The 24,227-nt window shown below is 41.4% G+C and overlaps 2 protein-coding genes across 3 annotated transcripts in view; both read right to left on the bottom strand.

The window, feature by feature from the left end:
- Positions 1 to 2,873: 2,873 nt before the first annotated feature.
- rfx4 (regulatory factor X, 4) lies at positions 2,874 to 19,164 on the bottom strand. 2 transcript variants are annotated; one of them, XM_030790745.1, is made up of 18 exons: positions 19,122 to 19,164; positions 16,750 to 16,839; positions 16,171 to 16,237; positions 14,652 to 14,775; positions 13,393 to 13,454; positions 12,924 to 13,137; positions 12,229 to 12,306; positions 11,681 to 11,844; positions 11,028 to 11,128; positions 10,847 to 10,905; positions 10,415 to 10,559; positions 9,251 to 9,345; positions 8,197 to 8,314; positions 6,514 to 6,633; positions 6,158 to 6,319; positions 5,704 to 5,869; positions 5,413 to 5,551; positions 2,874 to 3,146 (listed from the first exon to the last, which is right to left on the bottom strand). In XM_030790745.1, the coding sequence occupies exons 1-18, from the start codon at positions 19,162 to 19,164 to the stop codon at positions 2,874 to 2,876; spliced, it is 2,220 nt and encodes a 739-aa protein (XP_030646605.1). The 2 variants fall into 2 exon arrangements, with proteins under 2 accessions (XP_030646605.1, XP_030646606.1); XM_030790746.1 differs by having other exon boundaries at positions 16,171 to 16,231; positions 16,753 to 16,839.
- A 2,608-nt stretch (positions 19,165 to 21,772) lies between these two features.
- polr3b (polymerase (RNA) III (DNA directed) polypeptide B) overlaps positions 21,773 to 24,227 on the bottom strand; it is a 23,595-nt gene continuing 21,140 nt past the window's right edge. Inside the window, exons 25-28 of the mRNA XM_030790125.1 lie at positions 24,015 to 24,181; positions 23,579 to 23,692; positions 22,776 to 22,949; positions 21,773 to 22,281 (exon numbers count right to left, since the gene is read on the bottom strand). Of these exons, the coding sequence (XP_030645985.1) occupies positions 22,152 to 22,281; positions 22,776 to 22,949; positions 23,579 to 23,692; positions 24,015 to 24,181 (585 nt within the window). The 3' untranslated portion in view covers positions 21,773 to 22,151. The remainder of the gene's footprint in view (positions 22,282 to 22,775; positions 22,950 to 23,578; positions 23,693 to 24,014; positions 24,182 to 24,227) is intronic.

Raw genomic sequence — 24,227 nt, 5'->3', positions numbered from 1 at the left:
AACGTTTATGCCGGGTACAAACTTGTGCAGATATTTATGTCGATGTATAAAACACACTTCAGATTTTCTGTCGGTCGTTACACCCCTCTCGGATTTTTCTACAGCCTTCAACTTTCACCCGCACACGTCACGCTCGAAACAGGAGGTGCGTCAAAGCGCATCATTACTACGTATAAATTGTGAGGATGAGAAGATATATGAGTGTCCTGGGCATTTATGTTTACACAATACGCTACTGGCCCTCAGCGTAAATGGGCGAACAAATTTATTCCACTTAGAGCACACGCGCGCGCGCGCGCGCACGTGACATCTTCATACTAATGTACTAATACCAATGTACTAATTAGACATCTACATTCTAATGTAGATGTCTAATCATTATTCCCTGCATTATCTGCAAATTTAATACGGAAACTGTAGGTCAGTGTGTCTAACTGTACGTTAGAAATGACTCGCAGTTCCCCAACCTACCACTGAAACACCTGATGTGTGCAAGGAGTCTAAATTCTTCATAACTAAACTAAAAGAGTCACAGGCCATATAGTATTTTACTAGAATTTAAATGACTGATTTCAGTTCGCTTAAATGTTATAAATTAACATAAAATGTTGTTTTGTGTATAATTTGTAATATTTGCAGTGATCAATAGAATATTTCCTAATGTGCTCATGTTTGCGGTTCTGTTGTTATGCATGAAACTATGACTTAATACAGACATTACACATTATTTGTTATTTGTCAAAAAATCAATATGCTTATGAATAATCGGCTATGGAACTCGTGGATTTATCATGTGTCACATGCAACATCTGAATATAGATGATGTCAGCTCTTGAAAATTTAGTAGGAATTACCATTTTATTAGTGATATTTCCAAGCACTTCCTGCTGGGAGTCTTTGTGCTGCATTTAGCCCGAGAGACTGATCATACCCTGTGCTAGCTTCCAACCCAAAAGACCTAAATAAAAATAAAAGAACCTCAAACAAATACACACAAAAACACTGTGCTGTGCACATAACAGACCTGTGGGATTTCGCTATGCTGTTTTAGTTTTCCCTCACACTTATTAGCTTTCACAAAGTTGTTGGGATGAATTTTAACTGTGATCTTGTGGGGGTTCGCTGCACAGAAAATCTGCATGCAAACAAAAATACAACAGAAAAGAAAAAGAAAAAGGAAAGGTCAAAGGTCAAAGGTTATGGGACTGAGGTGTGACGACCCTTCCTCAGCAGGAGCCGCTCCTCATAGAAATGTGATTGCGGTGTGTCATTTTATCCTCTCACCCTTGCACACGTCAGAAGTCAGCATCTGGATCAGCTAAAAAGCTTTAGATATGAGAAGTTTCATTTTTCTCAACATTACACAATAGTGGTGTTACAGAGCGGTGTGTGAAGTGACACACGTCAACAACAGGGCAATTAATGCCACAGTATAGCAGTCTCAGTCTAAAACCTCTGTTCAGTTCAGTAACACTGGACCCAGCACAAGCAGCACTGGATCTAGTGGTGCTGAATGATAGACTCAAACTGTTTTCAGTGCGTGATCAAATGCGTAATTGTTTTAAGCCATTCTAATGAACCAGTGAACTTTTGTCTGATTCACCACAAAGCTTAAATATTTTTGATTAATGCAAGATTTCTGCAAAGAGTTGTGCATTCAAATTAAAAGAAAATTTGAGACAATTACATATAATGACTAACACTCAAAGAGAAGAAACCAAACACACTTGATTTTGGGTTTTAAAAATTCTTTATGTGGTAACAAATAAATCCACATATATCATTTACACGGCAACAGCTGTCACCACAGAAGTTATTGAGTGCTTTTATTTACAGAAAAAAGTGACTAAAGATAATAAATGTTACATTTTGATATTCTTTCTTTTTTTTTTATTCCTACCCATAGGGTAATAGGTCCACTGTAGCTTTGAGTGCATGTAAAAACACACAAACCTAGGTTAACGCCTTTTCTTTCTAATCATACAAAACAGGTATATATACCAACACGGATAATCAAAGCAAACAGACACCATGTTACAAAGCTACAGAAAATATGACTATAGTAAGTTTTCCCACTGATACAGCAACATAGCCTCGAACACATACCACGAAAAAAAAAAAGAAAGAAAAAAGAAATGAAAAAAATTGCCAAGTCACAGCATTCAAAGCATTTCTTAAAAGGCCTATTTGTTTAAGATCATAATATCCCACGTTAAAATGCAATTATAGACAAACCACTTGGCCAGCGTTGGCCTTCTTTGTTTATGTCAACTGTGAACTCTCTTCTTTCTCTGGCGTTCCTAACTTGGCAACGGACCTAGGTGCATTCCCGCTAGGATAACATTGGCCGATTCTTTAAGGCAAAACACACGCTGCACGTGTATAAAACACACCATACAAGGGGAGCCAGAGCTCAAAGGGGGTGAAAAAGATAATGTGGCGTCTTTTAATGATTGCACTGACGTCAAGCCAGAGTGGCCAGCGCAAACAGGGTCTCGTGTTTTACGTACTTTTACAACTAAATAAGGTCACAGGCAACTGGTGTGTTTGCCAAGAAGAGTGTGAGAGAGAACACAGCCCTGCTCAAGAGGTGGAACACTGTAAGTCATGAGACAGCAATCATGAAAGCAAAAGTGAAACCACTTTCACAATGACTCTCCGAGTTCCTCAGGAAGCAAGACTTTGATTGGAAGTTCTCAATTCAAACTCTGTGACCCACAGACACTTTTGCTCTGACGCACGTTGGGACCCCCCCCCCCCCCCCCCCCCCCCCCTTGTACATCTCCTTGCAGGCGGCTGATGGAAAACTTGCGAATAAGTCTTTATTCCAGATATGCACGCTGATGGGAGATACATTGCTGTGTGACTAGCGGCTATTTGGCCCAGCCAGTCGTAGCCTCGCCGTTAATGTAAGCGAAACCAGGAAAGTGTTGTGCATGTTCGTAGTCTGAGTTCCTGCGTGGGGCCAGGGGGGAGTACATGTCGCCGGAGGAGGCATAGCGGGAGGAATGCATAGGGGGACTGGAGTAGCAGCTGTTGGCTGAGGGGACATCCGTCCAGCGTGGGGTCACAGCGGACGGATGCAGCCGAGGAGTGCCGCCCATCAAACACGGCTCCATCCGTGACATCTGGCTGTTTAACGGGTACTGCAAATCAAAGGCACAATAATCAAACGCTTAGGCTGACTGTTATATCAGCGGAGCAGAAGTGACAGTAGGCCACATGAACATGTTTAAAAAAAAAAACCAAACCAATACGTGGTCACTGGATACGTAAAGAAAAAGGACTCAAATCAATAGAAAACATCAAAAACTAGAGAGGCGTTCCTCAATTAACAAGATGTCCAAATTATATTATAGAAGTTCCATATACACTAAAATATTGTTTTTCATTTGTTCTTGACATTGTCTTCTGTGCCATGAGAAGTCCCTGCCGTGACAGCAAAGTCGTTCTTTGGTTGCACAACCAGTTGAATAACTCATTGATTGTGCCAGTCGGAAGATTGAAAACACAATTCGTTAAACAGAAAAACATCCATTTTAAAACCCTTCGAATGAAAGGAGGAGGTAAGTTATGTAACTGAAAACAATGGTAAATTTGTGAAATCTGCTTGAAGTTCTGTCTCATTAACTGGTCAGCTGTTAAAATTTTTTGTTGCTATGGCAAAACCGCCAAACAATAGGACACACAGTCAACACGTGTGGCAAGTAAATGAGTCCTCATCCACTCACTGAGGAAGTCAACATAGTGTTCCATTTGTGTCATGCCCAAGACTTCCTACTGAAAGACTTTCAACAAAGCGCAGACATTGTGCCCAATTTAAGTTCAATTCAGGGGAAAAATCAGTGGAAGTAGAGATCTATCGTTCCCTTCTAAATTTAAACCGTCCACAGTCAGTCCTATTATGAAGCGCTGTAATACGGAAAAAGAAAGTCAGCCCGGGTCAGAGACCGAGATGTGCGGCTTACTGACCTCTTGTTCGTGCAGAGAAAAGAGGCCATTGAATAACAATATTTTAATGAACGTCTCTCTCGTCCGGATACCCCTGCCACAGACTGGGTGCGTCTGAAACAGCCATTGAGTGACAGCTAGAGAGGCACTAAGCGGGGGTTTTCTGGGCTCTGGCCAGACCACCTTTCAGCGCCTGCATCCGCTGTGTGGAGACGGGGGTTCAGAAACACAGAGGGCCAGCTGATCTCTTCCCATTACAAAGGCAGTGTATGCTAGAGAGCTCTTGACAGGAAATTACCATCACACCCGCATTTGGCTAACAATCTATGACGCGTACCCCCCCCCCTCCTCCCCCTTTCTTTCCCCTGCCCAGAACGATTGAACTCGTCCACTTGCTCTCCCTCCATTACTTTTTCGCTTTCTGCAACCCTCCATCCTCGTTTCATCTGTTCTTTCAGCTGGCTCATTTGGTTTCTCCCAGCAAACTATATCTGCACCCGCTCGTAGCCATTTCCTGCTGACTCATTCACACACTTGTCTTCTAATTCACTCTAATTCTCCAGCACAGTTCTTTTGGGTCCAGCCATGCTCTACTGGGTACGATCAAGTCCTTGCAACACACAGATGCACAATGCATGTTGATCAAACACACAACACGCCAATAAATCATTTTCGTTCAGAGGTCATGCTGAAAAGTCTGGAAGGCACAACAGATTTTTTTTTGTACCTAGCACGTAAACAACAACAATATTTTGCATGAACAAAGAGAGAAATATCTACACTAATTTAAACATGAATTTCAACCATATTTAGTGAGACTCAGTTGTTCACTCAATTGTTCCTTTGGTTTATTTCCTGTTCCAAAGGCATTTGTTAACAAACCATTTCTTCCCTCTGATTTTTAACTCTCTCCTCAGTAACACTGCCAGTCGAGAAAGAGCAAGAGCCATTGCACACTTCCAGTTTCTTAATACTACAGCAGCTCTGCATCAGTCACCAGAGAACTGACCCTGTGGTGAACCACAGAGGAGGCTAACAGCAGTGTCCCACAGGGCATGCGGCTTTATGTGTGCTAAAGCAATGCTAATTACCCCAGTGTGCCATTTGCTTTCATATTAACATTCCACTTTCTTACAGGCCTTGTGAAAAAGGAACTTCCAAAGAGCAAGGATGGAATTTGCACTTCCTTAACACACAGCACGAAATAAACATTCCTTACAAGACCATCATTAGGTAATGATCACAGGTAACAATGCCCTTTTACGTGCGTCTGTGTATTGGACACTACGTGGTCATTTGTATGCATTCGGTGGTCGTCGCATTTTGAATGCTGCTCAGGAATTTAATGGTTCTGGCACGACAAAGTCCAACTGATTCGGCAGCGTTCTGATGGTGATTTTGAGGGGATTGTGCGGTAGAGTTTTTGGTCGTGATTTTGCAACGGTTTGAGGAGAGACCGACCTGGGCTGACGTGCGGTGGTAGGACGAGTAGTGCAGTGGGGTAGGAATGCCAGGTTCATGAGGCAAGCTGGGGTACTGTCCCTGGATTGCATGATGGTGCTGGTTTGTGTAGCTGCCATAGTTGTAGCTGCTCGTATACCTGAACAAGAACAACAACAAAGGTCATGCTCTCTACCCAGACATGGTAGATAGACCCTACAGGCAAACACCCTTGCGTAATGATTATAAATACTAATGTTATCTGTAAGGTTTTTTTTAAATGTCAGTCTTTCTCCTGTGGAAGGGGCTCACCCATGCTCGTCCCGGTGGGGGTACACTGGCACGCGGTGGGCAGATGAGGGTGGGTGTACTGGGGGTCCGCTCCGCATGCAGGAGAGCTGGGGTCCACCTTCAGGTGGGCTACCTCCTGACGTGGTCACTGTGTATGTAAGGGACCAGGTATATGACTGAACAGCGCCTGGCACACACACACACACACATACAGAGACATACCGTTTGCTATGTATACATAACATTTACTTTGTTTTACTTTGTTTTCGTTCAAGTGACTATTTAAAAAATGGAATAAATTTGCAGTTTGTTTTTAGTATTTAGAGTAAAATGAATAATTTGACTGAAAACTGTTTTTTGTACTATTTTATATCCTAATATAACCTAAACATCAACAGCTTCCCAGTCCAACAGTGTATACTGACAAATATTTGACACAGCTGTACCATAGAGATAGCAATGCTGTTTGTCTTACCTGTGGTGGCTGACACTCCTGTGTACTCAGGGGACTGGGCAGAGTTGGGAGAGCCAGTAGCTGGTACCCCTACTGAATGGACTGACTTGGCAGGAGAGTAGGGGCCAGGCGACGTGGACGTAGGGGTGGTCTCGGTCAACATCATGTCCTCCACTCTATCTGCTGTGGAGAAGGGCCAGCATAATAATCATACGACTGGTTTGTCTCTCATCGAAACTCTCCCTTTCTTTAGCTAGTTCTTCTCTCGGTTTTAAACTACAAAGTTCATTGTAGGAGAATCATGAATTTCATCCAAAAAAAAAAAACATGGTGGAACTTTGACCTCTCGGCTCTCTTAGTTGTCTGTTCTGACTCACCTGTAGAGCCCTCCCCCTTCATGGCTCTCATCAGCTCATTGGCTCTGTCCTGACAGTGCAGAGACTCCAACAAATACAGCACGTAGTCATCGAACATTAAGTGAATGAGATGAAAAGAGCCTATGAACAGAAATCGAGAAAGAGTGGGGTAACCATGACGTCTGCTGAAACTGCACTCCACCAGACACATAGAGTAGACAGAGAGAGATATTTGTTTTGTGACCTAATCAAGAAATGTCCGTAAACGCTTTCTTTAAAATCATTTACTGACTATGACAACATGGATAAACCCCATATTTATTCACAGGTAGCCCTTGTATAAAACCTTTCACCTTTAGATTACACCGAAAACCTTTGTTTTCCGTGTGTGGTGCTCCCGTACCAGTACTATGAGAGAAAAGGTGATCTGTATATTCAACAACAGGACTGGGAAGAGAAATTGCTACTGCTCATTTTTGAAAATCACTCATATGAATCATCCACACACACCCTGACAATCAAAAACATACACAAGAAAACCTTTCCAAATATAAGACAAGAGAGATCTTGTGTTTGTTTTGATTGATTTTGTTTTTTTGGTTGTTTTGCTGATTATGATCATTTGCTTGGAAGCCTTCAGTGGTCAGAACAGACATGTGCAGTGTAACATTAAGAAAAATCTACTAATTCAACACATTAATGTTTAACTAGCCAATCAAAGGGGACAACTGACACTCCACAAGTCACTGGTGCAAATACACTGTCTGAGACTTAGTCTAAATGTGAAGGGAAAAGGAGAATTTGGAAGGAACGCAACACAATCCACGCATTGTCCTGCAAACTCCGGCCTCTGTGGTCATAATAAACACCAGCGGCTATTCAGAATGCTGGGAGCAATACTGCCTGGTCATAAAATGGAGAAAAAGGGGAAACGCGCGGGGGGTTAGCCTTTGTTAATTAGCTGTTTTTGTACAGAGAGCTGCATTATCAAAACACTGGAACCAGCTGTGTCTTTGATATTCACAGACAAGGCTGAAGGGGGGGGGGGGTCTTTTCCTTTTCCTCTTTTTTTTTTTTTTTTTTTTTTTACAGCCTCCCCATCTCCCTCTGTTACTCTACCCACATATTTAGCTGGAATTAGCCAATCGTTAGCAAGACGGCCATCTTGCTAGCCGCTGTGGATGTGGACGTGGATTGTAGATTGACAGAGCCCCCCAGTAGGAGGTCTTCAAACAGGACTCATTTGTACTCTGAATCCCTGTCTTTCCCCCAAGAAACTCCGATCAATTTGACTTTAACGTTAGACACATGCTAGAAAACCTTCACGCATATGCAGATATTTCCCTGCTTAACACAGCTAGAACTTCAGCTATCATTCAAGAGGAATATTCTAGGAGCTACTTCCAAGACCTATGGCTAGATCCGAGAGCCACCTTCAAGGAACCGTATCCCCAAATCACCATACAACAGTGGCTATGCCTCTGTGTGTGCATCTACGGTAGAGTCAAAGTATTAATATAAACTGCCACAGAGCTGAAATATGGAGATTCAAATTAAAGATGCATGAGTCAAAGTACTCTAAATGTACTGGAATTGTGTATGTATGTATGTATGTATATATATATATATATATACACACACATATTTTTTACATTTTAGTGCATATTGCAGTTTCAACATCACTGGCAAAACAGGATAACTCACCAAAGCTTGGGGCACTATGGAGAGTCATGTCTCGAATCACTCTTGTCCCAAAACATGACCACATGAGGAGAAACTGCTGGGCTACCTTCTTCAGGCTCCCCGGTCTCTTCCCTGCCACCTAAAGAGAACATTACCATGAGAAAAGACTGGGGGGTGGGCAAAAGGGGGCCTTAACCTTCGGATCCACATTGGAGCTTAACCCCCAGGAACGAAAAACATGTCAACAAGTCAACTATTTGATTTGCCCCTGGGGACACGCCCTCCTATTGAACTATTGTCTGCTGGGTAGTGGACGTTCCCATGGCTACCAAATTTTACAAGCCCATATCTGGGGTATAATGGCTGGAAATAGCAGCCTTGAAGACATCATTAAGTTGGGGAATGCCATCTCACATGCCCTTGTGGCAGGGCACGTTTTGATGCCATTGGCTCTTAAATGAATGCTTGTTGTTTATCACCTGCACTATATTTTTGTTTGAAAGTTGGAGTGTCTCACACAAAAAAAGAAAAAATATTGAGAGCAACAGAAAAACAGAGAATAATTGAGCAGTAGCTGACCTACATTTTATATATTACATTTGTCTAATTTTTCAAGAATTCATTACACTAAAAACTAATTTTAACAAAATTCTAAAAAGAGGTATATATAAGAGGAAATATCCTTCACTGCTTGTGTGTAACAGCACTCACTGTGCAACACCAGCAAAATCATCAGTCAGTATGCTGTCTTCGTATGATACCCACAGATCCGTCACATGCATGACAGCATGAAAGAAATGCACTGTCAAACATCTCACTTACTAATTATTACAAATTGCTCTTCTTCTCTTAGCAACACAAAAACATCCAAACTGTGGGCCCCAAATGCAACAAGGTAATCATGAATTTCGGCCAGCATTTGTCCTAAGTCCGGGCAATATGCATTTACTAACCTGCATAGTATATTTTCTGAATGACAATACTGAGGTTCTTGTGATGCTTTTATATAGGCTACACAGTGAGATCTGTAGACAGGAATAGACTGGCATGTTTAGAGCTGTGGCATTCAACGAACCCTCACAACACATCTGTCCACCATGGAATCCAACCACTCAATGTATGCTTCTATGGGGGACTGGTCCTCCAACAGACGATCAAACTCCTGATACACTGAAATACAGAGACAGACAGAGAGTGAGAGTGAGAGAAACAGAGAAAGATTTTTTTTAATGTCTGTGGAGGATAATGAGAACTTTAATGCATGACAAAATTAGACGATAATAAAACAACACAAATAATTAAAATCATCTGCATCTATAAGTGCGAGTACTAATAATACGAGACTGTCTTGTCACAGCAATGTTCCTGAGCGTCCATAAAATTCGGAGCTCTGCTTAGCAGGATTTGGCACTTGCGTTTGATTTGCCAAGATGAAGCCCCATGACACCAACCAAAATAACTGAGAGAGTCAAAACTGCACAGCTATGCCTGTAACACAGTGAACCGACACTGACACGATTCCCCCATGGACTGATACATCAGCTCTCTCCAAATAATAAGCTGAGGCTTGGAGAGGAACTTCAGATTGTCTCTTTTGTATGGAATGGCAAGACTGAATATTTCAACTCTGACCCTATCAGGCTTTTTTTAAAGAGCTGACGCTGAAATGAATTTGAAATGCTTCGCGGGGTGTCAAAGTGCAGGAGTGAACTTGGTCAACCCCTTGGTCACTGTGATTAAAGCCTGACTCTTGTGGTCGTGGGAAATGATTTAACAAGTGGCTGACAGCTACTGTTTCAAGTCTGCTGGTGTGAAATTTACATACGGGCAATATGAGATCACCGCACGTCAACGTTTCACAGCTTTGGTACAATTAAACCAAGAACACATGAGAGAGAAAGAGAGTGACAAAAATACTAATTAAAATAGTCACATTACAGTTTGTTTTCTAATTATGTGACGTCTTAAGTCAATGCTGTGTAATACTCTACCAGGACATGTAAAAAGGACATTATCCAAAACACGGCACTTTTCCAGATATAACTACAGCCAGGTTCACCATTCAGAGATATTCTAAATTTAAAATATTTTTCCATCCTAGAACTGGCTCAATACATGCCCAGAACACTTAGCTCTTTGTGCCCTATATTTGTAACATCAAAATGCAGAATCCAAACAAAACACTGAGTAAGCAACAGGTCGCGGTTGAGTCACGTAGAAAATCGTTTTTCACACTCACACTGGATGATGAGTCTCCTGTGGTCATCTCGCGAATCTTCCATCGTATAAAGTGTCTGCTTGGTGATGCTGTTCAGGTCCACATTCCTCCAGTCCTCCAGCATCTGAAAGGTTATGTCTGCACTGTGGATTACAGTCCGAGACGCCTAGGGGAGCAAATAGTAAAACACAATACTAATATCAGTGTTAATGTGACGTGTGAAACGTGTTGTGCCTTGAGTTATTTTATGTTTCAGAATTACTATAAAATGATTATAGATATAGATATAGACATAAATGTATATATATATATATATATATATATATATATATATATATATATATATATATATATACGGTAGGTCTATGGATATGATGGATACATACAGCAATGAGTTTAAAGACAAAACGAATTCTGAGACAAGGTTTTCATATTGGTGCACATTTTTTGTACCTGACAGAGATGATTCAACGACGTTTGCCGCTTGAGTATCTGAGAAAATCTTCTCGACACTGTGACAAAAGTAAAATACAAAAGTAAAATACAAAAAAAAAAAAAAACCTTAGAGAAGCCAGTTTGGATGAGTGTGTGTAGTGTGTGTGTGAGAGAGGAGCTGGAATATGAAGGCACCTACACTCAAACTTCATATTCCTCAGATTCTCGGGAAGGTCGTGCAACGCCACTTTCAGCCACTCGTCCAGCTGCTTGGCAAACTTCCGGATGACCTGGGTCAAACTGGACAGAACCAACAGACCGTGAACAAGACCACTGCATTTCACACCTTCTCCTAAAGTACACCTTCTTTTCATTTTTTTTGTGTGTGTCTAGTGGAGGCTTTCTGAAGACAGATGTCAGAGGATTAATGGTGTGATGTGCCTGACATTTAAAGGAAGCGTTGTTGATATTGAGAGGAGATCCAAACTGAACAATTGTTGTCTTGACATTCAGAAATAGACACAATGACAAAGAGTAAACCACAGTCATTCGGCCGACAATGAGATACAGATAATCATTCGCTTCACACTCTCTACTCCTCTCACTCCGCAAGCAGATGGCAGACTCTCTGATCAAAACCCAAGAGCCCACAGGTTCTTTCTTCTATTTAAAAAATGGTTTATATAAAACACATTTTCTGCTGTATAAAGCAGCAAAAACAATATGATTTATATATTCACTTGTTCATTCACATTTTAAATGATATCTTCCTAAGCTTTCATTTTAGATATTTCTAGTTGAGACTGTTGAGGATGTTTTATTTCAGTGTGGAGGACAGTGATAAGAACTCACCTGTCAGGGAGAGCCTGTAAGACAGTAGGCATCAAAACCCCTGATATGGCCTTATAGAGAATAGAGTCACACACACCCACTATGTTGACCACAGTGGTGGAGCCCAGAACAGGCAGCATATGGGGTGGCATGCCCTGCCAAAAGTGCAACAGGAAGCTCTGGACCTACACACACACACACACACACACACACACACACAAATACATATAAACAGGAAGGGAGATGATGTATCACTGTTAATACAATGTCACTGAAACACAAACAAGTGACGAACGTCTCCCAACCTTCGACTAAACAGAATTAATAATTAATATCGTTTATTCTGTCCTTCAAAATGAAATTTTCCCCAACCAACCATTAATACAGCTGGAAAAATCAATCTTAAAAAATACTGATTAGAAGTACTACAAAAATCAAGTCAACTGATAAAAGTTAAATGAACAGTTTGATTGATAATAATCAGATACACTAACGTATTACACACAAAAGAAAAAATGAGGATATGTAATCAAATGTAAACAGAAAAGATCAGGAATGATGATCCTTGCCTCATCGAAGTTGGCTCGTATTACCGTGTCCAGGATCCTCTGGCAGTGAGTTCTGTACATCATGATAAATGTTGAAACCTGACAAATAAAACAAGACCTTTACTTCCAAAAGAATTCTGTTCTATAAGACATCGAGACTAACATTTGTAATGGCTCTTATGCAATGTTCACGACTGCTCACTAAGTTGACACCGCATCTGATTTGAGTCTTGACTAGTAATCGCATGATCAGAACAGAGTGAAATATTTTAAATAGTTATAAACTGCAGAAATAGTATAGAACTTTTTTGTTTTGTTTTGTTTTGTTTTGCAAAACATTTGCTTCAATAAATACCTGTTACAGATCTTTGCCAAAAGTTTACTGAATACATGAAAAGCAAGCCTTAGAGATCAACAACTCACAAGCCATTTAAAAATACAGCCTCTCCTTTTTAAGAGCCTGACAGTTAGTGCCTGTCTTTTGTCCAGGACGAGATCGTATTATCTCCCCCGAAAAAGATTAAGAGTTCGCTGGAAACCAGCGTTATAAATTCTCCAGGCCCTTGTCTAAAATCCAGGCCCGGGGAAGGTCCGGGGGTGACGGATGAAAGGAAAGACGGAGGGGTGGATGGGTAAAAAAGTAGAAGGTGGTGGTGGTGTTGGGGGGGGCAGTTGAAGGAGAGGGCAGGAGCTGGACATTTTAGGGCCCTATTTACCTTCTCCTCTGGCAGACTGGCAGGCAGATTTAGGTCTTTGACATTTGGAAAATCTGGCAGAAGCGTCCCTAGCTTGGAGCGTGGTGAATAGGCCACTGTCTGTTTGGTGACCTCTTTCTTGCCTGTCTCGTTCACCCACGCAGCTCCTTTTTTGGAGTACATTACATCGTAGTACTGGGAGCTTTCCTTCACTGCGATGCCATAGTAGTGGTACCTGACAGAGCGGAGAGAGAGAGAGTCGGAAACGAGAATGAGAGTGGCGGAGCCCGTTCCAATCAGAAACGTTCAGTTAGAGCGCTGATGTTCAAAAGGAACTAAAAATAGGTGTTACACGAATGAACGGGTTCATCTGTGACTCACTGCTTGTTCATTCGCTTCCTGAACGATCAAAATGATTACTTTGCAAGGAATAATTCCTGTTGTACATATTGGAGAAGAGAGAACCAAGGGAAGGAGAATGTTAACTCACTTTGATTGGCCCCTGGTGCCCAGCCTTCGTGTGGTTAACTGTGGAAACTGTTGTCTTATTATCTGTTTAGGAATAGAATGAAAAAGAATCAAGTTAGAATTCCCTCTGATATCTGCTGTCAGGCTGTTTCTCTCCATAAGTGATCTAAACGGCAGAATTTAAGCCCCGACTCCTGAGTGTTCATCTATGACGATAGATGGTGTAGTGCGGTGAGCTTGGGAAGAACTTTTTTTTTTTTCTTTTTTGTCGGTTGCGTTTCACTAAGCAACACTGTTTTTTCTAAGGCCAAACATACCTCTGGAAACTTCTGCAAAGTCAATTATTTATTAGCATTCGCCACTCACAGCTTGACCAAAGAGAATATACGTGCAATACTTTTGACACATTTATAACTCTCTGGCTTTCCTCCTGTTCTATCTTTCTCTTTCTTTTTCTCCCTCTCTCTCTCTCTCTCTCTCTCTCTAGTTCTTTGTCCATGAGATTGGCTCCTTGGTCCAGCTCCCGGTGGAGAAACTTTAGCAAACAGTGGAGCTCTCCATTGTGTGGGATGAAAAAAGGGACCAAGCTGTGAGGTTTCTGTCAGGCCCTGCTTGATAAATGAGCAGACAGGGAGGCAGCCCCTGCTCTCTCTCTCGTTTTTGTCCCGAATCAATGAAGCCTTCCTAAAGGACACCCCACGCTGCTCCAGCCAGTGATCTAACATTCCGCAACATCTCACCCTTCCAAATTTCCTTTAATTACACATTAATCCCAACCCCCTCTCTTTTTCAATATCCTCCGACAGGAGCTGGCGGGGGGGGGGGGGGGGGGGGGGGGGTGTAGAAGGGTGGCTGTGTTGGGGTGGGGTGGGGTGGGGTGTTCAGAGGGTGGTTATGGGGAAGGTTGGTTGAGAGGTTGTGGGAACAGGAGTGAACATGTGCTTAGGTTTACATTGTCCAGGTCTGCAGGGAGACCCATTCATTTCTGTGACTTTAGATTTAGTTTTTGTTTTGTTTTTTCTTTACGGCGTTAAACACCACATATGTTTGTACTTTCATTTTACCAAACGTTTTTTTAAACAGGTGCTTGTCTGATCATTACTCATGCAGAAATTTAACAGCAGATTTTAACGAATGTAGTGAATGTACTTCTTAAAATCCTCAACTTAAGATAAACATATCTCTGAATGCTGTTAATTTTATCCAGAAATGACCTGACGAGAAAGAGCATAATACAAGTAAATGTGGAAGCAGCGTTCATACAGTCCAGTCTTCCTTTACCTTCCCAAAGCTAGCAGCGTTAACAGGTTGAGTGTCATGCTTCTCACAGAAGTCCAGGTAATGCATGTACAGTGCACTGCGTGGAATACACACTCCCTCTGCAATCTCATAATTCTGCTCCAGCCTGAGAAGACAAACAAAAGGCAAAAAGAGGTGTCAGTGAAGATGTGATAAACCGCGTCATCGCCCTCTGAGTAGTGCCCTGTGACACTCCAGGTGACTTTTTATAGATGAACACAAGACAAACTGGAAAAGATTTAGCAAATGATAAGAGAGAGAAACAGAGTACATGTATATTGCATGCTAGCAATGTTGTCTTTGAAATAGCATGATTCCTCCTTCAGTTAGCTGTTTTTCACACGAAGAAGGCAGTTCAAAAGTACATCAGTTCAAAATTTTGAGATGAAGATGTTTAGAATCAAATGTCCTGTAGTACCTTTGAGAGCACTGATATGTATTGCATTTCACAAAATGTTATCACATTTCACAACATGTAATCCTGAATATATTTTATACACCTCTTTTAGTTTCCTATTGCTTTCATACACAAAGTCCTGGAGCCATGACAATATGTTGGATTCAGTTTTAATTGAATGTATGTTTTGGGAACTGTGAGGTAAAATCTGTGGCAGTTATAACTTATTATAATAATTATTTATACTCTAATCAGCACACCATGTTAGCAACCGGCAGCTCAGATATCAAAACTTTCAAAAATACTCATATGGAGAAAGCATTTCAAATTCATTAAGAACTGTCTACATGATATGCTGCATCTCTGATTGAATCAAAAACTCAGCTCAAAAAGATCGTCACATCACACCTAAAGAATCAATTTTCCCAAGAGAGAAATCGAACAGATACATCAGACAAAATATCGACACTGAGGGGAAAAAAAAAAAAAAGAAACTACACAGATCTGATGACTTGCCACTTGGCGACAGTAAGTCAAAGTAACTGTGAAAGAAGTTTAAGTAAGAAAGACAGATCAACATTCAATCATTTAATTGAGCGATTCACATAGTGAACTGTATCTGAAACATCTGACCTGAAACCAACTAACCTAATTTGTTATTGTTGTAGATCAGTAATAAAACTTATTTATGAAGATGGCAGCATTACGCTTCTCCCTGACGACCGCGTTCACATTTGTCTGAATGTCCCCTCATTAACTTTCATTTCTCTTATACAATCCATCACTCTGCAGTGTCAAACCAAAAACATCAGGGCTGCATTGAGAGTGCATGTCAACACCACATCATAGTGGGACGTTACAGTTAAACTCTAACATATGACATCCACAGCGATATTATCATTCCCCTCAAGCAACAACAACATCCTAAAACAACAATAAAACAGCAAAACATTCCATATCACCCACACCAATCTCACTGAACTTTCCCCCCTAGTCATTTATATTTGTCATGTGTCCCAGTGATCCCAGGACCTTTGCTGTGTAACTGTTCATCAATTAAACATGGGTAAAAAAAAAAAAGAATCCATAAAATAAGGGACTTACCACTGTAATGTTGCAGGAGTCGAATGTGGTTTTGAAGCTCTGTTATTTTCCTTCTCTTCATCTTTGGGATAAGAATGAGTTAAAATATTGAAAAGTTATGGACAAAATATTTGATCAGATAAATGTACAAAACACATTTCGAAATGTAACTTCAGAATTATGTCCTCAAATTTATTGACAAATGTCAACCTGTAGCTTTTTTTCAAGGACAAGTTGGTCTCATGGATTTGGATTTTAATATTAACACACACTCCCTACTCCCTCCCAAATTCTTTGGAAGCTAGTGGCATCATTCGAGAAGTCACAGGACTCTCGTATTGTTGTGATTCTGTGTCTAGGACATCCTGTTTGGCCATGAATCTGCACTCAAAACAGTAAACAACGAAAACGAAAGCAAGAACGTTTGAAAAATGGTTTGGGAAAAGCAGCTCATTAGTTAATTCTGAATTCGGGAAAAAAACCCAAAAGTAAACAAATAAACCTAAAATGCTGTTCACTTCACAGCCATAAAAACTTAAGCACCCAATACATCATGCTAACTCAGACCACTTATTTCTCAGACCACTTAATTAATGTGCTTACTTTCGTCGTTGGACATGTTCCCCAAGGACGTGTGACTGGAATAGCGCTTGCTCTCGCTCTCGTTGAGACATCTCTCAATCCAGCTCTCTAGAGAAAAAAGGTAAAAATTTTAGTTTTGTCAGTTTAAGGTTATTTTTTTATCTTATTGTTCACACAAAGTGTTTCGTGTGCGCATTGCTTGGAAGGCCTAATTTCATTAACGAGTACATGACTTGATTTCGTAAGTGCATGAAAGACAACATTTGAACAACTCAAAAACAAAGAGGACAAAAATAAGTTTTCACCAACTTGAAGAATTTTTACGAACATTACTTGCTTGCTCTGAGAAAACACAAGGCTAATGCCTAGTTCATTAATCGTTTTAAAGTTAAATATAAACTATTTTAATGAGAAAAGGGGCCTGAAAAGCCTGCTTAAAGCCGCCTGCATCCCCTGCCAACAGTGTTACCACGCCACAAAAGTGACAGGGCAATTCGATGACAATCGATTGTGTAGGCCTTTGGGCAGCTGGGTTTCTGTTTGAAATGTTTTCACCAAATCGGCAGGAATCCCTCATTGTTCCGTGGAAGACTTACAAGCGCGCACACATGCTCAATTGAGCCTGCGCGTTCTTCAAGACTAGTGTCACCATACAAGCGCCTTTGTTCCATTATAATTTTCTCTAAGAAATAGCCCAATTGGTGTCCTAGGACAGAAACACTTATAATATTGCCCGAAGTCTTGTAAATCCTGTTTCCCGCGCGGGCCATGACAACCATCACCATGGTAGCGGTTGCCATGATTGACTGTCGACAAGGAAGCGTGTTCCGATCCATCAATGGGGGTTAAAGTTGTGAGGAGAACTTAAGAGACTTCATGCTTCCAATGGATACCCCACCAAAAATCTATTCAGCACAGCTATGAGTCATCAGTGGATTTGATGTGAGAGGTATAGGTCAAGGGGATTTGAAAGTACCAGTTTAGTCCACATAAGAATAATGAAATAACAAAGATTCGCTGTCATCTGCAGTCAGACATCCTGATTATCTGGTTCTTGCATTTACGACATTATTATTATTAATTATAGTAGCATAGAATTCTCCCCTTCTTGAGTTTAGCAACAACTTTTGATTTTTTATGTTATTGTTTTGGCGTGCTGCCGATATCCACTTTAATTATTTCTACTAGTTCAAGCACGAAAGTAGTCCGTTATTTTATGATGAAGCATCGAGTTACACGTTGACAATCGAAGGCCTTTTATTATTATTATTATTATTATTATTATTATTATTATTATTATTATTATTATTATTGCTGTTTTTGTTTCGTCGCTACATTTTAACAGATAGGGCCTATAATAAAGATAATAAAAGTTTTTTTTCTGTCTCTGATTTCAACACTTCACCACTGGGATAAATGTTTAATTATGCTCTATTGTCGCGCTGATTCCTGTGCGGTAATTGAATCATTTGCTACGTGCACAGCTAAAGTAGAACTCTAAATAATTGGATTAAATCCAATCTAAAGGCGAGACGGATCTGAGATCATTTATGACGGTACCCTCAACACTTCTTTAACTATCAGAGGGACAATAACAAAATTCACCAAATACATGGTTTGTCGTTAAGATCGACAAAAAAGTTTGTAAAACTAGATTATTATTGTTCAAAACGAAATATTTTAACAAGTAGTCTAACTCTTGACGATTCACTCGACCAAAAATAAATTCCTCGAAGCAAGCAAGAGAAAGTGATCGCAAAATAAAAATATCAAGGATTTCTTTTTTCGTCTGATATAAAGATAATATTTTAAGTACGGTCATGGGCCTAACTTGGAAGTGGAAGACGGTCGCCTGAAAATGCACGATAACTTTGTTCACTTTAAAAACCGTTTACAGCAGGTGCACCACAAACACGCGCAGTTTCAGACAAGCGGGTCGACACAACCAACTACAACATACGTATTATCAAACTGGTTTCCAAACTGTTCACAAAGTCATACAGGCTGTTATGAGCTCAATCGATATTCTTGCCCCAAAACGCGTTCCCTGTGAAAGTGTCTGTTTTAGATCTGTTCTAAAGATAAAAAAAAAAAAAAAGTCAGTATCTGTCCTGAATGATAATATTTCGTATCCTCAAATTCAGCAGGAGAACATGAAGAAATTAAAAAGCTATGCCACTTGAAACGAATTACTTGTTTAAAAGCAATCAGCTGCTTCCAGATGAGAGGACAAAAAAAAAAATTAATAAAGGATGAACAGTTTCTAAAACTTTCTCTCTAGTTTTAGACAGAGGTCGCATATGTCCAAAGGCCCAGCATTTTGCATTCCAAAACAGCCCCAGTTTCCCAAAGCATCCCTGGTGCTGTTGTCGGTGCTGCAGGGGACCAACCTGTGGAATCCATATCAGGCTCTTCCAGTAGCCCACAATGCATCCTCGTCCCATGCGACGTTCCAAGGGGTTCCGCTGAGAAAATGGCTCCGTGCTCAACTCCCCCTCCTCAGCCGCGTTTCCCCTCAGCCACCTCCGTTTCTCTCCGAGTGCACTGGCTGTTCCGGAGACACATAAGATGTGAGGTCTTCAGAGAGAGAGAGAGAGAGAGAGGGAGAGAGAGAGAGAGAGGGAGAGAGAGAGAGAGGTGGTGTTGGTGATGGTGGAGAGGAGCTAGGGAGGGGGGGGGGGTGAAGAGTTGAGGTTGGATGGGTGGGAGGTGGGGGGAGTGAGGGGTGGGGTGGGTGGGGGGGTCAGAGTCTCCAGAAATCCAACGGGGGGGAAAAGCCAGAGCCGTCAAAATGTTTGCTGATGTTTCATGGGAAAGAGGCTGATTTTAGAGAAGCCCTGATGGGGACATGTCATTGATAGGCTGGGCAGGCTGATGAATGGCTGCGAGTCAGATGGGGATGTGGCAAGGCTCACTGGAAGTCTTTTGTGGTGCTGTTTTGAATAAGAAAAGCTCCCTCCCCAGAAAAAAAGAGGCTTAGATCTACGCAATCCCAGCACTGTGGCCTCCCCGTCTCCCATTATAGCATTTAATACGTTTTCATACCCCCCCCCCCCTCAACACATACACACACACACACACACACACACACACTCTCTCCCTCTCACACCCACACACACACACACACACACTGCCCCTGCCATCTAATTTTTTTTTTGAGTTCTCCGTCCAAAGGGCCACTTTTTGGCTCATTGTGGAACTTTCTTGATGTCTGTTTCTTCACGGATAGGCTTGGGAACAGCAACATGATGGCGCAAACACTATAGATAATCAAAGCAGTAAAAAAATACATGTGAAAAAAAAAAGAAAGCGAGCACAACCTTTGGAGGAAAGTGCATATTTTCACTGAACAAGTTATTTACCAGGCTGGTGCCATTTCTTTAGTGCAGGGCCATAGTTAAAAAAAAAAAAATAGTTTCAGACTTTTACTTGACTCCAATCTCAGGGTTTGGCGCAAATGGTGTTGCAGTGAACAACAAAACCCCTCTTTTCTCATTCTTTCTCTCTTCTCTCTCTCTCACTTTTTCTCTTGTCGAAGCAACCTTATTTTAGTGTGCTGGGAGGAGAGCTGCCAGTCACAAAAGGGGGAAGTAAAATTGTAGAGCTTGAGGCAGAGAAGGCTCTGATGGAGTGCCTACCAACTGCAGAAGGGAAAGCAGTGATTAGAATATGAATGGAACTACGGGGGAGAGAGAGAGAGAGAGAGAGAGAGAGAGAGAGAGCAAAAGAGAGAAAGGAGGATTATGGCTGAACTACTCCCCACACCAAGGATGGCAGAGGAGGACTTTCTCCTCCTAACTAAAAGAGCGCATGCGTGGGGACACCCTGTGAGGTTGTGTGGATGCTAGGGCTCTATCAGAGAGTCAGAAACCCATGGGACAGATTGGAGATTGTCATATTCTTCCCCACGGAAGAGTGTAGACCCACACTGGCTATCTAAATACGTCTGAATGCCTTAAAACAGGTCGAAAAAAAAGAGAGAACAGTGGATCCTACTGAAAGCTCGATCAGTTTTCCCCCCAAGCAGTTTTTAGCTGTGACAATCAGTAAGGGCTTAGGAAGACCCTGACGTTTGAAAAATACTGTACAATGCAGCTAACAACATGCTGTACTGTCGAAACTTTTACATTAAAATGAATCTTTTACATGATCACAGGTTCAATATCAACAAATCCTCTGGCAGTTATGATAAATTTCACAACCTCCAGGTCGTTCAGCTGAAACTGGCAGGTATATTTTCACATGATCTGCAGTGGTGTGTTGGATTAAACCTGTTAGTCGAAGGAGTCGGGGAAAGCAATGGCCCAACGAGAATCTCATTACTTTCTGTTTGAAAGATGAAGGGAGGGGTGGAGGGTCTTCTCTTTCGTGTCTTACCAGAGAAGACATCCTTTTTTTTTTTTTTTTTTTTTCCCCCCCAATCTTGCCACTTGTAGAGTCTCATTAGCCTCTCATTAGCTAGGACAGGTGCAGCCACCCCAAAAAGAGACACCCCCTTCAGAGTGAGTCACTTTCACAGCACGCTCTACTGATGCAGGCTGCATTTCTCCAATCAAAAGCTTCCAGTTCGGCTTAGTGGGTGGGGGCAGCCTTTGACTGGCAGATGGTTTTGTCGGTGTGTAAAAGCATTAGAAAGAGAGGGAAGTGGTCGAGATAAAACAAGCTCTTTTCTCCTGTCAATGTTGTTACATTAACACTTCATCAAGGATGTACAATACCTTTCTCCTTTACTCTAACATCAGACCATTCTTAAGGACCTGAGTAAGGCTATAGAAAACCTCGTGTTCTTCTTTCATTCTCTTTTTTAATCACTGTCTTAGCAAGGAGACAGTACATGACACCCACCCACACACGCACGCACGCACGCACACACACACACAAAGAAAATACTCAAATGATAATCATTTCATTTTTTGTTTATTACTTAAATGTTCATGTACACATATGAGTCCAGAAAAGAAAAGGACATTTTCTGGGAGAGAGCAACGCATTTTTACATGCATCATAAGCATTCCCAGTCCACAACACGATAAAGAAAACCTGTGAAGGTGCAAAACCAATGAAACAATGACAAATAGATTTCTTTATTTGTCCAGAAATCAGAGCCAAGAATCTTTCTTTTGGCTTGACCAACTCAAGCAGATGCCAACTGTAAACTGCCTCTGAAGCGATTATAACTTCGCTTCTAGCAACAAATCATTTACAAATTAAAGATCTTCATTTGCAAACATAAAGATGGTGATCACAAAAAAAAAAAAATGGCTTTCTGATGTCTGTAAAGCTTCGACACCTCTTCGCCGTCTCTTATTTGTGAAGAAAAGTGTGACCTTACGCTTTCCGTCCGTTTCCGTGTTTGCATATACAGCAAGTCTGAAGACGCGAGGTAGCCTTAACCCTTTGAACGCTTTACCCGCTCCCGTTCACTCGTTGTAGCGGGCCAGTTTCAGTCGGGGCACGATGTTCATGGACTGGAGCTCCTGGAAGAGGAGTTTGCAGGCGTAGGGAATACGCAGAGATGACACATGACAGGACGATTTACAGTAATGACACCTGTGGTAAACACGGGACAAACAAACCAACAAACAAACAAAGAACAGCAGTGAGACAAGCTCCATTCACTAGAGTCCCTCTGTCTGTGCTCTGGGGGGTGTTCCAAAAAGCGGGTTTAGTGAAAACTCTGAGTTAGCAGTTAACTCAGAGTAAGTAGTAAACCTCCTAACAGAAGAGCCCAACAGCCTCGTTCTCATAGCAAAACAAAGCCGCAGGGCTCTTCTATTAGGAGGTTTACTACTTGCTCTGAGTTAACCAACTCCGTGTTTCCACTAAACCTGCTTTCTGGAATACCCCCCGATCTTAAAAAAAACCCCTCAAAATACCCTCATATCATCCCAGGTGGAGTCAATATCAGTGGATTCATAACACTCATTACTGTTCAGAAAAATACTTTATTAAGGCCCCTTCTGTCATTTATTATACACAGTCGTCAGCAGATCCTATACTGTACCACAATCAGTGAATTTTCCACCTGTTACCGGAGGACTTACCAGCCTGAGTATCCCAGAAGGCCACATTGCCCACACACGTCCACCTCGAAAGCATCACTGGAGATCATGAGGCGTTCCAGCAGGAGCATGCTGGCCCCGTAGCCTATCAGACAGTCCCTCTCCATCTCACCGAGACGCAGACCGCCGTCTCTGGACCGACCCTCTGTTGGCTGCCTGACGGTTACAAACACATACACTGTCAGGATTCAACTGTTTTACCGTAAAATTCCCTCTGTGAGATGGGAGTCAAATACATATGTTTTTTAAAAGAAAATGTGGAAAATGTTGGGGTTTTTTTGTTTGTTTGTTTTTTTGCATTTTTCAACAAAAATAATTTCTGTAACAATCTATCTCATTAATGGTGGTGGCTGTATCAACAGTGAAACAGTAAAACAGGTCAGGTTTACCAGGTTTATTAAAAAAAACAAAAAAACAAACAAACAAAAAAACAAGTTAAAAAAGATTTCACCTTGGTCATTCTGGTTTGGTCAGAGTTGGAAAGCTGTGCACTGATTTACTCATTGCACTAGAAAATGTAAACAATTGGTGTACCAAAATCATGTTGACAATTTAATTACGAAAAGAAATTGGGCCCAGATAGTAATATAGATGAATTTCCTGTTTAAGCAGTTGTGGTCACTGTTTTATAAATTTCAGGGGTTTTTTTTGTTTCACCCACAGTACAGCCTTTTCAGTTAACTCAGCTAATACATCCCATGGCAAGACACTAATTACATTCCGAAATAATACACTTATTATCATTATTATTATTATTTTCCCCACTGTTCACTATCTCTCATTACCTGGTGAGCACAGCTCTGGGCCCACGGGCTCTAGCATGCATCTTATCCAACACCATGTGTTTCAACTTCTGGTAATACACTGGACCGAAGTAGATATATGCCTCTAAAGGCTCTCTGTGGAGGGAGAGAGAGAGAGAAAATACATGACCACACAGGGATTAGTGGTGCTTTCACCTGTAACGATAGAACACCTGAAGACTAATGAACTGCTGACTAATGTACACTCTAACACTTGTCTGGGGGTGGCTTTGAGCCTAAAGCTTTACACACTAATGAGAAATGAGAGATCTGTAATTAACTCAGAACTGCAGTTTAAATAAGGGCCAACTGGAACACCAGGTTCATTGGCATTCCCTCAGTTACTATACAGCTAACAGTGGACACCCGGGGTCAGTTTTTCATGAAATTATGGCAAAAGCTCATGCTTGCCCTTTACCCTGTGATGCCAGACGTGACGTAGTCCTTGCCCTGGTAATTGTATCCATAGCGAATGAGATCTTCACATACGTCCTTCACTTTACTTCCTCCGAACGCTGTGCCGTAGTGAAAACGTCCGTCCAGGACCCCGGCTTTACCTGCCAACAGCTCAATCAGCTTCCCTACCTAACAGACAGAATATTAAACTGAATTCAAATGAAACTAAATTCAA

This window comes from Chanos chanos, chromosome 13 (assembly GCF_902362185.1).
Source record: "Chanos chanos chromosome 13, fChaCha1.1, whole genome shotgun sequence".
NCBI classification, from domain to species: domain Eukaryota; kingdom Metazoa; phylum Chordata; class Actinopteri; order Gonorynchiformes; family Chanidae; genus Chanos; species Chanos chanos.
The sequence above is the reverse complement of the archived record's forward strand: the minus strand, read 5'-3'. Positions and strand labels throughout refer to the sequence as shown.

Excerpts from the sequence above, each read along its gene's own strand:
- rfx4 (XM_030790745.1), bottom strand. The coding sequence starts at position 19,164 with ATGCATTGTGGGCTACTGGAAGAGCCTGATATGGATTCCACAG. Across the intron at positions 6,634-8,196 it reads CCATAGTGCCCCAAGCTTTG|GCTCTTTTCATCTCATTCAC; the intron begins GTGAGTTATCCT and ends TTCTGTTCATAG. Across the intron at positions 5,552-5,703 it reads CCCCACCGGGACGAGCATGG|GTATACGAGCAGCTACAACT; the intron begins GTGAGCCCCTTC and ends GTTCTTGTTCAG.